Here is a 15,420-nt window from a genome sequence, read left to right as displayed (position 1 = left end):
TATCAAATTAGATTTTTTAATTCAACACCAAATATAACAAAAATACATATGTATACCAACTTCAAAAATAATCACTGAAGAACAATGTTTTCTGGGTTTTTTTGTTCAATGCAGAAAACAACAATAATTGTCATTCAGTAGATGCAGCACTGTATGCTTGCTAAATATATATACAGTTTCATCCCAATAATGAGCCAAGAGCTTTCACCTTTGTTTGAAAAAAAAACTCGCTTATACAGTCTTCTATTTTAATTTTTTCTTCAAAAAACCATTAAAAAATTTGCACTACTTCCGAATTTTTAGGGTTCACAACTTTCAATTTAATCATATGGATATTGTATTTAATAATTTGGGTTTTTTTTCCACCAGAGAGACTTTTGTGAATTTGTATGTCATTGACATAAAGGCTACTATTTGTAATTGTTCATATAATTAACTTAATTATAACCACCCATTATACTTTATCATAAAAAAGAATACTATGATCATAGTGAAGCAATATTACTTTCTTAGACAAAATTCAACAGCACAATTTCATTACATCCTCTAAACTGCAAAATTTGAAACATATATGAAACTTACATATCTATCTTGTACAAGATTATCAAACTGCAACCTGGACAGTTAATGGGGATATTACAGTATTTGTCTAACATGTAATCTATCTTGCTTAATGTAAAAACTTGTGCAAGCATATTAATCACTTTGTTACACAACACACCTTATTGAACTTCAAGGAGATACTTTTTCATTAAATTGGGAATAGGCAAAAGAGGCACTTTCAAAGCAAGTTGTCGGTCAATAGATTTGTAAATCGCAACGCGGGAAATGTCAGACAAGCTTCTCGGACTCTCCGTCATGGAACTTAAAATCTGCAACAGTTTCTTTCCGACTGCTCCCATTGGATGAAATCTTGTCATGGAGCGCGTGGAATTCAGACAATCGTACAGTTCCTTGTGACTCATGGTTCGATAAAACAACATCAGTAGTTCCTCAGCGTAACCGTCCTTATAGAGTGTCTCTTCGTCCTTCATTTCGTGAATGTAATGTCCCACTGGCTGAGTGCCCTGATGACGGAGGAATATGGAACTCTGGGAATGGCATATAATGGGCTCTGATTGGTAAGGTTCGACATCAGGATCCCCGCCCCATTGTAGGATCACCGTTAACCAGCGACGTATCGTGACAAAGTCCGCCGGATTTTTGGCAAGCTTTGACAGATGAACAAATTCAATCATGGCATTTCCAGTTCCCCCTTTCAAATAATGACTCTTAGCACTAGTTAACACATTGGGATTCAGCCCATGTATAAAGTGGGCCTTCAGAACTTCACAAACGAGATCAGAGAACTGGTCTCGTAGAATTTGAGAGTCTTCGGATGATGGTATCGTAAAGTACCTGGCTGCAAACTTGGCCAGAATAGAGGAACATGTGGATCCATTATTCATCTGAAAATTGACTTTGGAACCATGTTTTAACAGTGTGAGTAATGAGGAGATGACCCCTTGGGCCTGGTTGCACAGCTCCACAATATTGTTTTCCAATAAACACTGGAGATACATGAGATATGAGGAATGACCCTCAGAGCAAAGACTGTTGGGGTCCGATCCATGCTTCAGGAGAACTTCAAGAGCACTATTTAGATGTCGGTAGTCATTTTTGTAGAGATATTTGGAGTCGATAGAAAACTTAACACAGTCAGGCACTAAGTCGCCAAGCGATCCACAGGATTTCAAAGTCACATGCATTAGTTTGTTCATGGGCTGGAGACCAAATCGGTTTTCCCTCAGCGGGTCGGCATTGAACTTCAGCAGGAGTTCCAGTGACTGTATAACCTGGTCTTGGTAGTCCGGCTGTAACTGTAATCGAGTGACGTGGTTCTGAGCTTGGTTAGGATGGAGAAGATTTCCTCCAATGAACGACACATGCGTCACCAGGTAATGCAGGGGTGTTTCCATTGAAGTGTTCACTTCGTTGACCAACTGTTCAATACCAGTTGTCAGTAAGTACTTGGTAGTGTCGTAGATGGTGAACAAGCCATCAATGTCGTTACAGTAGAGTCGGTGAAGGGCCGTTTCACCTGTCTTAGAGACGCTTTTCACGTCAGCACCATTATCAATGAGACATTTAGCACACTCTCTTCCCCACACCACAGCCTGAAGAAGAGGAGTCTCCTTCTTGGAATTCAGAGAGTTCACTTCGTTTGGGTATTTCTCGACGAAGTAGCGAAGACAGTCGATAGTTCCTTTACAGCACGCGAAGTGAAGAAGGCGAGAGGGAGAGGGCAAGTTGACTCCTTCAGTCTGCATGTGGGTAAGAAGAAGCTTCACACAGCTCACATTGTCCCGGGAGATTGCGTAGAAAACCGGCAAGTCCACATTAAGCTGACACTTGTAATAGGAGTAATCCAGAAGGCCAAGAATCTTGTGCACTTCCACGGGGGAGTGGGGCCCTGGGTAACACATCCCTGCGATCTGTTCACTCCCTCCCCCTCCCTTCTCCAGCAGCACTTCCAGAATACCGTAATGCCCCAGGTAAGCGGCCAGGTGTTCCGGGGTGTTGCACTTCAGATTAAGATGTCCGTAGCTGTGTTGCACTAACTTGTTTACCAACTCCTTGGTGTTGTTGATCACCGCCAACTGCAGGAGGTTGTATTTGGTGTGCTGGTCAAACACACTGTGGATGTCCTCGTCCTTGGGGAGAGAACTCGCTATCTCCATTACCGCCTCCAAATTGTCCTGGTGTCTTAGGAGATAGATGGCTCGCACGATTCTGAGCTCCGTCTCGGTAGATGGAGGTCGCAAAGTCGGGCCAAACAAAATCTTGATTGGCCAAAATGCCCGGAAGTATTGGTTCAAGTAGAAAAAGCAACTGGAGGTGAACTCAATGATGTTAGCCATGGTGGATGGTCGACCTTTGTTTTACTGAGCAACTCTCACTGTTCCTTTATCTGAAACGAAACAATGAGATGCAAAAGATTATCATCAACCAGCTGTGCTTCAAGGTTTAAAATTCTTGTACATTGTTCATATAAAAAGATAAGATCATAACTGTATATAAAATTGATGTTTTAACATGCATGTACGATAAAAACAATTTTTTGGGGGGCTGGCTTTTACCATAGTACAGTACTTCTAATAAATGTGGTTTAATTCAGTTTTTACACATTTTACAAAATTAATTATCTTTTCCCGGTAAAATGCATTTCATATTAAATTTAAAAAAAAGAAGAGATAGTGCAATAGCCTAAACTGACTCTTGCCAATGGATGTATTTGAACCTTGTAAAATATCAATAATTTTCAAAATATCAGATTTTTCAGATAAACATTTCTGCTCTTAGTGCAGTTGTGTGAATGTGCATACAGCTGCCCACCTGTATTTCAGTATAAACACATAATTCATCTTGCTAGTATACTTAGTTTACACTATAAATTTATAGTAGTATATTTGAGACTCTCTCAAAACTTTCGAATATGAAATTTGTTTTAAAGTCAATCCACGCATTCTCAGGATTTTGGGCTCCAAAGTCCTGAAGCGAGAGTCCACGTAGCTCAGTCGTTAGAGTGGTAGAATTGTGCCCAGGCAACCCGGGTTCAGTCCCCAAGTGCTGAATATTTTTTCGTCCTTAATTCCGTTAAGGTTTATGATTTTATATTTGAAATGATAGATTTTACTTATTTCCAATTTAGTTTTATTAAAAAATCACAATAATAGTGACTTTTTAAATTATAATTTGGACCGCTCTCTGGAAAAAGGGGTCTTAATGACATTTTTATCAAAAATTGGTTTTTTATTGGAAAATGAGGGAATGGGTCAACAGAATAATATTTCCAAATTTGGAACTTGTATTCCATCTAGTTTTCTTGTTACAAGCTTTTGAAAAACGTTGTTTTGATATCCTTCATAACTGGGACGTCATGACGTCACTTAAATTACCTTGACGTTGCGCACATTTTTTTTTTTTCATTCAGATATGTGCTAAGTTAATTTTTTTAAAGTTGTATAATTTATAGAACTACATTATTTCTTTTTTTTTTAAAGCTTTAGTAAATTATCCGGTAGTTAATCATATTTGATCATTTTTTTCTCCAAGTAGGAATTAAAAAAAATAAACACAAACAATCATAGCATAAAATAGGAATTTGATTTTAATTATCCTTCACTTTAAATCATTCTTCAAATTCATATTTGTTAACTTATATATTCAAATCATATTCAATGTGTAATTAATATATGAATTCTATTATAAAAATCAGATTTATACAATAAAAAGTCCACCATCTCATGAAAAAAGTGCTTACATCAAAATGTGTAAAAGTAAAGTTTCAGTTCAGTAAGTTTACTACTGGACTGTAGAGGGGCACGTCTCCTCCTGGAAAGCAGGTCTCACAAATGGTCTCACATGCGAGTAGAGATAACGCACCCTAGATTCAGACAGTCCACCAGCGGGAAGTACATCCGGTCTTCTTATTTCTCTGAATTGAAATCCCTGATCTTTCAAAATCTCAATCTTCTCCTCGGTTCCGTCACAAGTCTTCTTCGCCGTTACAATGCCTGGCTCATTAGAATCGAACGAAAAGTGTTGGTACTGGCGGATACCCTTCACTGGTTTGAAAAACTGGCCCAGATACTCTTTCCAGGATCTCCATTGCCACGCTGGATATCGCACAGCAGTGTTAGTAGTAGATGATCTGTTAACAACATCTTCAAGTTGGCCAATGCTATCACAATCACACCGCCTATACAACTTCTTGAGAAGAGCAAATCCTCCATCGATGAGGCACCGTGCGTGTCCGGGGATCTGCATCTTGAACTCTATTCTGTTGTGTTGCTTTGTCATTACTCGCCACATAAAATATCCAATGACATACTGGTTCTTATTCTGGCCACAGCAGTTATCAGCGTGTATTGTGCATGACGTTTCGCCCGAATTGTGGTTTTGTAAGGCCCAGTCCAACATAGAAATCACAGAATCTGGTCCATGCACTTTGGTTCCATCTGGTCCGATAGTTTCATTTTCGTTTATAAGAAAGTTCAGTTGTTTTGGTTCTCCATCGGAGCGGACACCAAATATATGGACTTTTCGAAGTGTCTGAAAGTACAGGGGGCCCATTTGCCGCGAATGATGAGGAATGCATACATTCTGACTGAAGTCAAACGTGTAATGGACGAATCTGTCTTGTGAATGGTATGTGTCCCGGGACCTTTTCACACAATCGTTGTACACTTTCCTTTCAGCCTGTGCATGTGTGATGTGTTCCTGCATCTTTCTTGCTGCCTCCAACTTTTCCTCCTCTGAAACTGCATCTAAAACACTTTTCCTAAGTTTTTCACAAGTGGCACATACATCGTCCCTTGGTTTGGCTATTCTAATATGCGGAAGACACTGATTCCAGATGTTGCAAAATGTGGAATATCGCACATGTCGGTCGTTCGGACAGCTTTCAACATATTTCTCGTGGACGTCCTTCTTCGTTGTATCGGATGGAATGTATATGGGAGGAGTGTCATCTCTTCCTCTTGGGGCAGCTGGTTGTGGTAACCCAAAGTCATCTGCATAACTAGAGATGAACTGTACAACTAACTTAATGTCATCATATTGTAGCGAATGGCTAGGTTTCTTTCCTAGGTTCCCATGCTTGCGTGGTGTTACTCCATGTGTATTCTTATGGGTGATGATATTATGAAGAAAATGCTTCCCTATATCATAGACAAGCAGGAACGTATTTCTGCAAACCTTTTCCCCGGAAAACATGAAAGTCTGCCTGGAACGTATTCTTTTCTTTCCCCGTTTTGTCGTTTCTTTGCAGCTGTCCACAAGCGATCCCATGATGTACATGTCTTTTTCTTCCTTTGACATTTCTCTCATGTTTAGGATGTGCGAGTACAAAGTATCATCGCTGAAGATAGAAACGCACTTGTTCTTACAGCCGCAGCCACGAATCTTTACCTCTCTGATTCTGAACAGATCAGGATCATCATGGGGTAGAGGTACATTCTCAATGGACGCTGAGCTTCTCTGGTATTCATTTTCGTCATTGTCTCCATCATCTGAATTTGGATCCGACAAGACAGCATCATCAAGAAACTGCATAACCCGTCGATCTAAATCAATAGTGTCATCAGCCGGTCCATCGTCGTCCACGTCATCTGATGAATCTTCATGATCAGTGACCTGGGAAGCTGCAGGAGTGCTGTTTGGAGTCCATCCAAAGTGCTGAGAAAAGAAATTCTCTAGCTCCTGAAAATAAAATAAAAATAAATATTTTACACGAATATGAAAACAATAATTACACTGTAACATTTAATGAAAAACGCAAACCCTAGAATGTTTTTTTTTTCAATTTTTTCTATTAAATTGGTGTATGTCAATACTTAATAATTGTGGGTTGTCGTGATAAAATTGACTAAATAAACAATTATAATTAATACTCAGAGAGAAGAAAACTACGAACATTAAGTACATATAATAAACTGGTTTTTGTCCTTATTACATTAAGAATATATACATATTAAATCCGCTATTTATGATTTCTTTTCCCAGAGCTTGTTTAATTGTTGGTTTTTTTTTTTTTAATTTTGACAGAAAAATTAATGTGCAATAAGATTCACATGTTATTTTCCTGAGTAAGAAAAATGTTGGTAAATAAATTTTATAATTGTTAAATTTATTGTTTAACCAAATATATTATAGGAAGAAATAAATTCAAAATGCTACTGAAGAAAAAAAAATGCGATGTCACGGGGATTTGAACACCCGATAGCAAAACGTAACGATCATCAGCAGAACGACCTAACATACTGCGCCACGGACACTACAATCTCCTGATGAAACTAATAGTGTCATATTTTTGCAAACTATCTACAACTAATAAAGAAGTTTGCCTTCTTACTTTAAAACACATTTTTTATCTACTCATTTTACCCTAAAATACTCTAAAAGTACTATTCTTAAGGATACTAATGCTTGTACAATATTTAAATACACAGACAATGTATAATTGCATCGATGAACAAAACTTTGCAATTTTCATGCAGAAAGTTCGTTTAGTTCAAACATTATCAAAATACCGGCTTCGGCTGATTTTGTGAATTTTGTATTACTGATACACATTACTTTACTTATATAGCATATATGAGCGAACGAACAGCTAAAAGAACATTCTGTCAACATAACAGAGACGGCAATCTTAAAAATGGCTCTCCGTAAGTCAATGACCTTTAACATAATAATTAACGCCTATTGTCAATAAAACATACATCTTGTTTAGTAAAAAATATTTGCTTACCTCAATTTCGAAATCCATCCCTGAACAAAATGTTCCACAACGACACTGCACTCTTTAAACCCGTACTAAATATTGATTATACTGACATGTGCTGAAAGCATGAAACAGCAAAATGACGTCAACTTTTCAAGTGCGATTTTCTACGTCATAATAGCGATGTCAATAAGCCCGGTTTTGTCAGAGAGCGGTCCATTTATTAATAAGTATAATCATATGTCTATTGAAATTTTTATAGAGGGTTAAATGGAATTTGATGACGTGTTTAGAAATGATAGAAAAGAACAACTATCCCTAAAGTCTACTTTATGGTGCACTTAAACGGAAGACCTTTCGTTGCTCGCAACGAGCGTCTAGTTGTTTTGATTAATATTCATAGTGTGGTAACAGAAAACATGTATTTCCTCACTTAACACACTTAAGATGTAAGTTAAAACAATTAACAACTCTAAATGTCGAACATAACGGAGGATGGGAGGGATATCTGGGGTGTGAATTTTTAAGAGTCAAAAGTTTACTACCTACAAAATATTATTAGTGCTTATTCACAAATAAGTTTTATTTTTATATTTTTATTTTTATAGAGGGTTAAATGGAATTTGATGACGTGTTTAGAAATGATAGAAAAGAACAACTATCCCTAAAGTCTACTTTATGGTGCACTTAAACGGAAAACTTTTCGTTGCTCGCAACGAGCGTCTAGTTGTTTTGATTAATATTCATAGTGTGGTAACAGAAAACATGTATTTCCTCAATTAACACATTTTAGATGTAAGTTAAAACAATTAACAACTCTAAATGTCGAACATAACGGAGGATGGGAGGGATATCTGGGGTGTGAATTTCTGAAAGTCAAAAGTTTAACTACCTACAAAATATAATTAGTGCTTATTCACAAATAAGTTTTATGTGTAAATATCAAAGCAACTTGATAATTTGATGATCTCATGGTGACAGTTTTGAAGTAAATAATGATAAAAGTAAACTAGAGGTACTGTGAGCAAGCTCACAATTGATACCCCCCGCTAAGAAAAAAATCATAACGCGTGTATTTTTGCTATTACAGAAAATATTGGATGAATCTATTTCACTGTCCATTTTCTATAAATAACAACTGCTTTATTTTTGAAAACTGTTAATTTTTAGCTTCTTATATTTCCATTAATACAAGACATGACACAGACAGAATTTAGCTTTTTTGAAACAATGACCTTGAACTTTCTCAATTGACCTTGGGTCAAGGTCATGACACACCCTTTAATCATAAGCAATCTTTGTGTGAAGTAAGAACTTCCAATGTTTCCCCATAAGAAAGATATGGACCGGACACGAATTTTGCATTTTTTTTTGCCAGTGACCTTGACCTTGCCCGAATGACCTTGGGTCAAGATCATGACACACCTTTAGATCATAAGCAATCTTTGTGTGTAGTAAGAACTTCCAATGTTTCCCCATAAGAAAGATATGGACCAGACACGAATTTTGCATTTTTTCTGCCAGTGACCTTGACCTTGCCCAAATGACCTTGGGTCAAGGTCATGACACACCCTTAGGTCATAAGCATTCTTCATGTGAAGTAGAAACTTCCATGTTTCCCCATAAGAAAGATATGGACTGGACACGAATTTTGCATTTTTTCTGCCAGTGACCTTGACCTTGCCCGAATGGGTCAAGGTCATGAAACACCCTTAGGACATAAGCAATCTTTGTGTGAAGTAAGAACTTCCAATGTTTCTCCATAAGAAAGATATGGACCGGACACGATTGCAGACAGACGGACGGACAGACACAGACAGACGGACGGACGGACAGGGTGATTCCTATATACCCCCCCAAACTTTGTTTGCGGGGGGTATAAAAAGAAGCAACTCGATCAAGGTAAATTTAGATCATATTGAACAGATGTAACAAATTGGTAGATTTATTTAAAACAATTTTTAGCACTGACTCTTGCTGTTCCTCAACATTTGAATCAGAAATGAATTAAGCTATGACAAGATGCAAATTATGATCATCATACAATTAAGCATGCAGATCTATAGTTAACAAACTGATCATTCAAAATGATAGTCATGATAATGATATACTGTAAACCAATTTATTTGCGACAACATTATTTCGCGATTTACCGGTACTGAAGATAAACTGGTTTGCGACAACTAATTTTCATGAAAAAGTTGTACCCAGACATGTGTTGTTAGCACAACCATTTGACAAGGACTGGTTTGCAGCGAGAAATATAAACAACAATGCGGCTTTTGCGAACCTCGTGAAATTTTTTCACTTGTGGATACAAGTTGGTTCACAGAACATCGGGTGAAAAAGGGTATACCCCTTAGAACATATCTGTTGTAAAGTAAATAGAAAAGTAGGAATGAGTATAATGGTATAAAAATGTAATTTACATATGGCTGGATTGGGAATCAAACCCGAGACCCTGCAATTCCAGTCAGTAGCTCTTCCACTGAGCTACCATCGAGGCCAAATCAACAGTTTATATAACCCCAACCATTACAATTTTATACTATAACAGTGTATTTACATCCATCAAGTATGATTCCACTATTTTTTTACAGAAATTGATCGTACCAAAGAGACATGATTACACTAAAAATGGTAACAACTGGCTTAGTTTGTAGTTTTCAAGACATTAAAAATGGAAAAATTGTTAAACCCACGACCATGCAATGAGGACAGACAAAGACCAGTTACAATAGGGTCCAGGCCCCGCCGTCACCAAAATTTTCAAGTCACTCAACTTGGTCTTCAACTCTATTCCTTGTAAGAATAGTGCTTAAGTTTGAGGTGCAAACTCAGACAAGAGGCTGAATACTGACTTGAGGAGAGTTGATGGTGGGGCCAGGGTGTCATGTATTTCATGATTCAGGTTAAGGGTATATCATAAATCGGGCATTCAATTTTCTCCCTTTGCTGTGGCTGATGAGGAGTGGATTTTCTAATTCTAAATAATATATTTTACTTTATGGTCATATAAGCCCCATCCTTGGGCCTGAGGCCCCAGACAATGGCCTTGAGATAAGCAATTCTGGTGGATGGCTTCATGCATGAACATTAGGTTATAGTGCATTAAGTTTACCTGAATGACTCAGGCGACCTCAGGATCTTTAAAAACAGCAATTATACTTTATATATGAATCATGACTTCATTCCACGATGTTATTTAATAATGAATTATCACTCAGGATTTTCAAAATTTCAGATTTTAAATGAATGTTTACTTTATACCCAACAGTCACATACATACATACAGATTATATCCACATCATTAACAACAGCTGTCAGTAGTTATCACCTTTTAAATGGTATAATCATAAGGTATTATTATCAAATTTTTTTTGCCTACCTTACCTAATATATATACATGTAAATAATGCATTATAAGTGTGATAACTTATAAAAATCTTATCAATTAATGTTCACTCCTTATACATGCTGAAGATGTACGAAATGAACAGAAAAAAATCTAGTTTTAAAAGGTTTTCCGATTCTCAGCCTCAAAGAATTTTTTTTATCATAAAAATGTTATTTATCCATCATACCTTATAAATGAAATAACATAAAAGGACATTTTTTGATGGTATCTATGCATTTTACGAAGATATTGCAATTTTGGCCACGATGAATATGATGGAATAAATACTGTGTACAAGTTGAGATCAATTTAGAAAAAACCTTACTAATCATAACAGCTACATGTAGTATTATGTGCAAATTAATATAAAACAGGGTATAAATCCAATATATATAGGATCCCTCATGCATTGATTTCCGATGGTATATGATTTTATCCAACAAGTTGTGTGTTTTCCATCCCCAAGCCTTGTAATTGGTAAATAATTCAGATATAGAAAGACACACAACAAGTTGGATAAAAAATCCTATACCATCGCAAATCATGAGAGATTCTTTTTATGATATGTTGTTACATGTCTCGTGTAAACCTCAGTTTTTTTCTGTAAAAATGATAATTATGAGCCGCACAACGCATTTACTGCAAAACATCAACAACTCCACGAATGGAAAAAACAGTTCCTTGAACATGCTGAAGATTACAATAATGTTCAATCTTTATTAAAGTCAAGCGTTTTAGTGACTTGTGTATCTAATATAACTATTTTAACAAGAGCTTGGACTTTGGGTAGTTGTGTCAAACAGCAATGTGATGTAGGCCTGTCTATTTCAATGCTAGCCACTCAGCCATGGCTCTTTGAAATTAACAAGATTTGTCTGGTTTTTGAGCTAAGACTACGCAATCGGTGCATATTTCACTTGAATTCCCTTCATTTGTAACTTGTTTTGACACAAGGAATAGATAGCTAAGCCCTTCCGAAAGTCCAAGGTCTTCTTAAAATGGTTCTATGTGGTCCTAAATCCAATGTTTTTCCAGAATTCGCAAGCGCTTTACAGAAATTTTATGTTATTCATTGTTAAGTAATGAAAATGGGCAATGTCCAAAGTTTAATCAGATGCGTCTGGGCCTGAGAACCAAGGAATTAATATTTGATGGCCTAATTTTGCTAAAATACATACAGCTAAAGTGACTGTCAGTTAATATACATAACTGCATGAGCTAGCTGGTCCCATCAATTCATTTTCTTCAAACTGCAGAAACACATAGGATACAATATGGGATTTATATATATCACATCTACTTGAACTTTGCAATGTAGACATCCTGATAGCATTTATCTATTAATATATAGTGTGGTGGGTAATAACTAGGTGTTTATACAGATTCATATGATGCAACAGTACCAGTAAATCAAGATGATAGAAAGTCCAAGATCGAGTTTTATATATAATTATATATATAGGTCACAGATTACTCTGCCTGAAGTTGCATATAACAAGGGAGCTATCATTAAAAATTATACTGTTAATTAAAGTGAATCCTTTGCATGTACCGGTATATAAATATTATAATCATATTACTACAAGTATATAATTTATGATTTATATATTAATTAAAATTTAATTCTGGTTGTAACTTTTCCTGATATTGGCTAGAAAAATCATTTTTTATTGTACACAGAATGTTACTTATGTCACAGAAAGACAATATATATAACATCAATAACGTATCATTACGTCATTACGACTGAGCTACTTAGAAAAAACATTTTTGTCTTCTTTCTCTACACAATCATGTAATTAAAATCAGTTGGCTTTGGTTTATAGACATGTATGTAGCCGCACCCACCTCAATTCCAAGGACAGCATTCAGAAACCGCCACCAACTTGCAATAAATATGTAATTCAAGACGAAATGGGGGACCAGAAAAAAGAGACCTGAAGGAAATCAGTGGAGAAAGAAATGAACAATAACAAGTACTGCATGGATGTAGGGACAGATTCAAAATCAACAAAAGACAGTTAGACCAACTTGGATTTAAGGATCCTCAATGTCCCGTGACTTCTACTTTTTATGACAGTATGTCACAACATGGCAAATTGAACACATTGTGAAACAGCTTTTATAGCCAAATTTTGTTGTTTACCTCCGTGGTGCAATGGGTGTAGCTTCAATCTACTGATCTGCAGGTCCCAAGTTCAAATACACCAGGGACTTTTATTTTCATGAATAATAGTACATATGTATACCATTTAAAAAATTGATTTTTCCCCCAAAAATTGAAATATTTTTTCTGTCATTTTCAAGTCAAACACATGCTAGATTCCATATCTTTAAGTAATTGGGAAGTTTGGGTTTTATAAGCAGAACTTTTCCCAGGTGTGTCAGTATGTGTGGAGGACCCTTCAGTCTTTAACTAGCAATACATGCATCATCAATCTCTTTTTATGACAACATTGTGTGACAGTGTTCTAATCACCTTCGTACCATTCAACTAACTCTAAGCATGCATGTCGAGTTATAAACAGAAAATCAGAAAATCATTCTAAAGCCATACAGGTTGTTGTGGTTCCCCATTAGCATAAATCAATTACTGAAACTCTCTAGGGAAAAGAATATGCATGGGTTCTTAATTTTTTCATATATACATATAATAAATACATGTATGTACAAGCGAGAGAGAGAGGAGAAAGTGTATGTGTGCTATTTTCCAAAATTTAATACATTTATTGAGAAAAATAATACAATGTATGCCCATCACACATTTATACAGTCAGGTTCAGTACAATCACTAGATTTAGCTATGTAGCTTAGTTTATCTACATATGTAGTAGTTGGGGGCTATATGGATCGTGAATATTGGCCTGGGTAGTTCAGTGGTAGAGCTCCTGACTAGAGTTACAGGGGTCCCCGGGTTCTATTCCTGGTCCACGCAGCCATATGTTTTCATTGTATATATATGCTCATTCCTCCTTTCTTACTACACTTAGCTTTATTTACCTAATAAGGTGCCTCACTACACCTGGAATTAGTTTCTCAATTCAGCAGAGAATTACTTGATTATGATAGAAAGCATGATTGATAAGAAGTATCTATGTCAAATAGGCGAAAAAATGTGCAATTTTAGATAAAAAATGATCTTTTAAAAAATTTCATTGGGATTTGAACAAAAGCCCCAGGCCGATTCGAACTCATGCGGTTAACTAGCCCGATACTTTAACTACTGAGCTATGCATCTTCGCTAGCCAAGGGTTTCCGATACACTACGCTTCTCGAGAAGCGTAGTGTATCGGAAACCCTTGGCTAGCGAAGATGGAGCTATGATGATATGCATCTGAATCGATTGATACAAACAGCTTAACAAAACACTTAAATCGCCATCTTGTGACGTAGTGTCTTAAAAAGTATAAGTCTCGTGTACAGGTGTAGTGAAGTACCCTAGAGTACAAAAAGTTGCACTTAGTTGCAGCGATAATTTTCAACTTTGAACTGATTTGAAAAGTTTACAATACATGTAATATAATCACTCTTGAAAATGTTGCTCTTTCAACACAATTGCAGCAAGGTTCTAAACATTTTCAGGCTAATTAGTGTAACTGTTAATGTGTTACCACAAACAGGTAAATGTACTTCTTAAATAGAATAACAAAGAAGTACAGTTCTCATTAACATGATGATTGATTGGTAATAATTCAGCACAATGTGAAGTAATCACACTTACCCATGCCTCATCATACACACGTGACTCAAACAATAGAAATGCATGTTTTGCTTAAAACTGCTCAAAAGCAATGATGTTTTAACTATTTTTGCTCTGGGTTGCTTTTTTAAAACTACACAGTACACAATTTAATAAAGGTTGGCAGTTCAATCATGTCCATGGGACATTTTGTATTTTACAAAAAATGCAAAATTTCATAAAGGTAGCCAAACAAACCTACTTCAGGTAGATAAATAATCTATGTAGGTAAATCAAACTATATAGCTAAATCTAGTGATTGTACTGCACCTGTACTACAGTACCGCTAATTGGATCTACACACATGTATTATTGTATACGATTTAAATTTTCCCAGTTACGTAAAAAGTGGAAAACACTATTATGACTATGTTCTCGACGGCAACAGAGGAAATATGACAGACAAATCAATATAAATAATCCATCTGCAACCTATGATTAGACCTACAAAAACTTGCTGGCAAACCATTTGCAGCTCACCTGTTCATATTCGATGCAAATGCCAATATTATCATAATCATCATGCCAACAGTCAATCCCTCTGTTTCGCCTAAACTTTGGTCAGCAATTTACACATTCAAATCTTGAAAATTCATTTCGTAACTACCTTAATCGATGTGCATTCATAGTTTGTCGTGCCAGTGACCCTGCGTGATATCTAACACGTCCTCGTATTTTGATCATCCCGTGCGTTTGTGTTTTGATGACCTTCACCTTCTGAACGCTTACACCGTTTCTTGTTTTCTTTACTGAAGAGTTTATTTGGAAATTGGGGAAACTAATGTGTCGAGCTCTCGACATTTCATTATTCTCGGTTGTCAATAATGTTTTTATTTGGAACATTTGATTTTGATTGTGAATCCTAAAGGGACTAAGATAAAATATATGAGCTCATTTTTTAAACAATTTTATTCTTCCATTTTAAACTGCATTTGATGAAAATGGCAGGAAAAATCTTCATACATGCAGTTTTCAAAATAGGAAGTTGTTGTCTTGCAGATCAACTGACATGGCATGTAC

At 36.2% G+C, this 15,420-nt stretch overlaps 2 protein-coding genes across 2 annotated transcripts; both read right to left on the bottom strand.

Annotated features, from left to right (window-relative positions):
• Positions 1–2: 2 nt before the first annotated feature.
• On the bottom strand, positions 3–15,146 carry LOC128184694 (uncharacterized). The gene is made up of 2 exons (XM_052854265.1): positions 15,008–15,146; positions 3–2,950 (listed from the first exon to the last, which is right to left on the bottom strand). The coding sequence occupies exon 2, from the start codon at positions 2,898–2,900 to the stop codon at positions 723–725; it is 2,178 nt and encodes a 725-aa protein (XP_052710225.1). The 5' UTR covers positions 2,901–2,950; positions 15,008–15,146; the 3' UTR covers positions 3–722.
• On the bottom strand, positions 4,312–7,362 carry LOC128184698 (uncharacterized). Its single transcript, XM_052854270.1, has 2 exons — positions 7,292–7,362; positions 4,312–6,243 (listed from the first exon to the last, which is right to left on the bottom strand). Exons 1-2 carry the CDS (start codon positions 7,307–7,309, stop codon positions 4,345–4,347), a joined length of 1,917 nt encoding a protein of 638 aa, XP_052710230.1. The 5' UTR covers positions 7,310–7,362; the 3' UTR covers positions 4,312–4,344.
• Positions 15,147–15,420: the final 274 nt, after the last annotated feature.

The sequence above is a fragment of the Crassostrea angulata genome, chromosome 5 (assembly GCF_025612915.1).
Source record: "Crassostrea angulata isolate pt1a10 chromosome 5, ASM2561291v2, whole genome shotgun sequence".
Taxonomy (NCBI): domain Eukaryota; kingdom Metazoa; phylum Mollusca; class Bivalvia; order Ostreida; family Ostreidae; genus Magallana; species Magallana angulata.
Note: the sequence above shows the minus strand (reverse complement) of the source record. Positions and strands in the feature narration are given on the sequence as shown.

Bases quoted from the DNA above. Each gene is read 5' to 3' on its own strand.
- LOC128184694 (XM_052854265.1), bottom strand. From the start codon at position 2,900: ATGGCTAACATCATTGAGTTCACCTCCAGTTGCTTTTTCTACTTGAAC.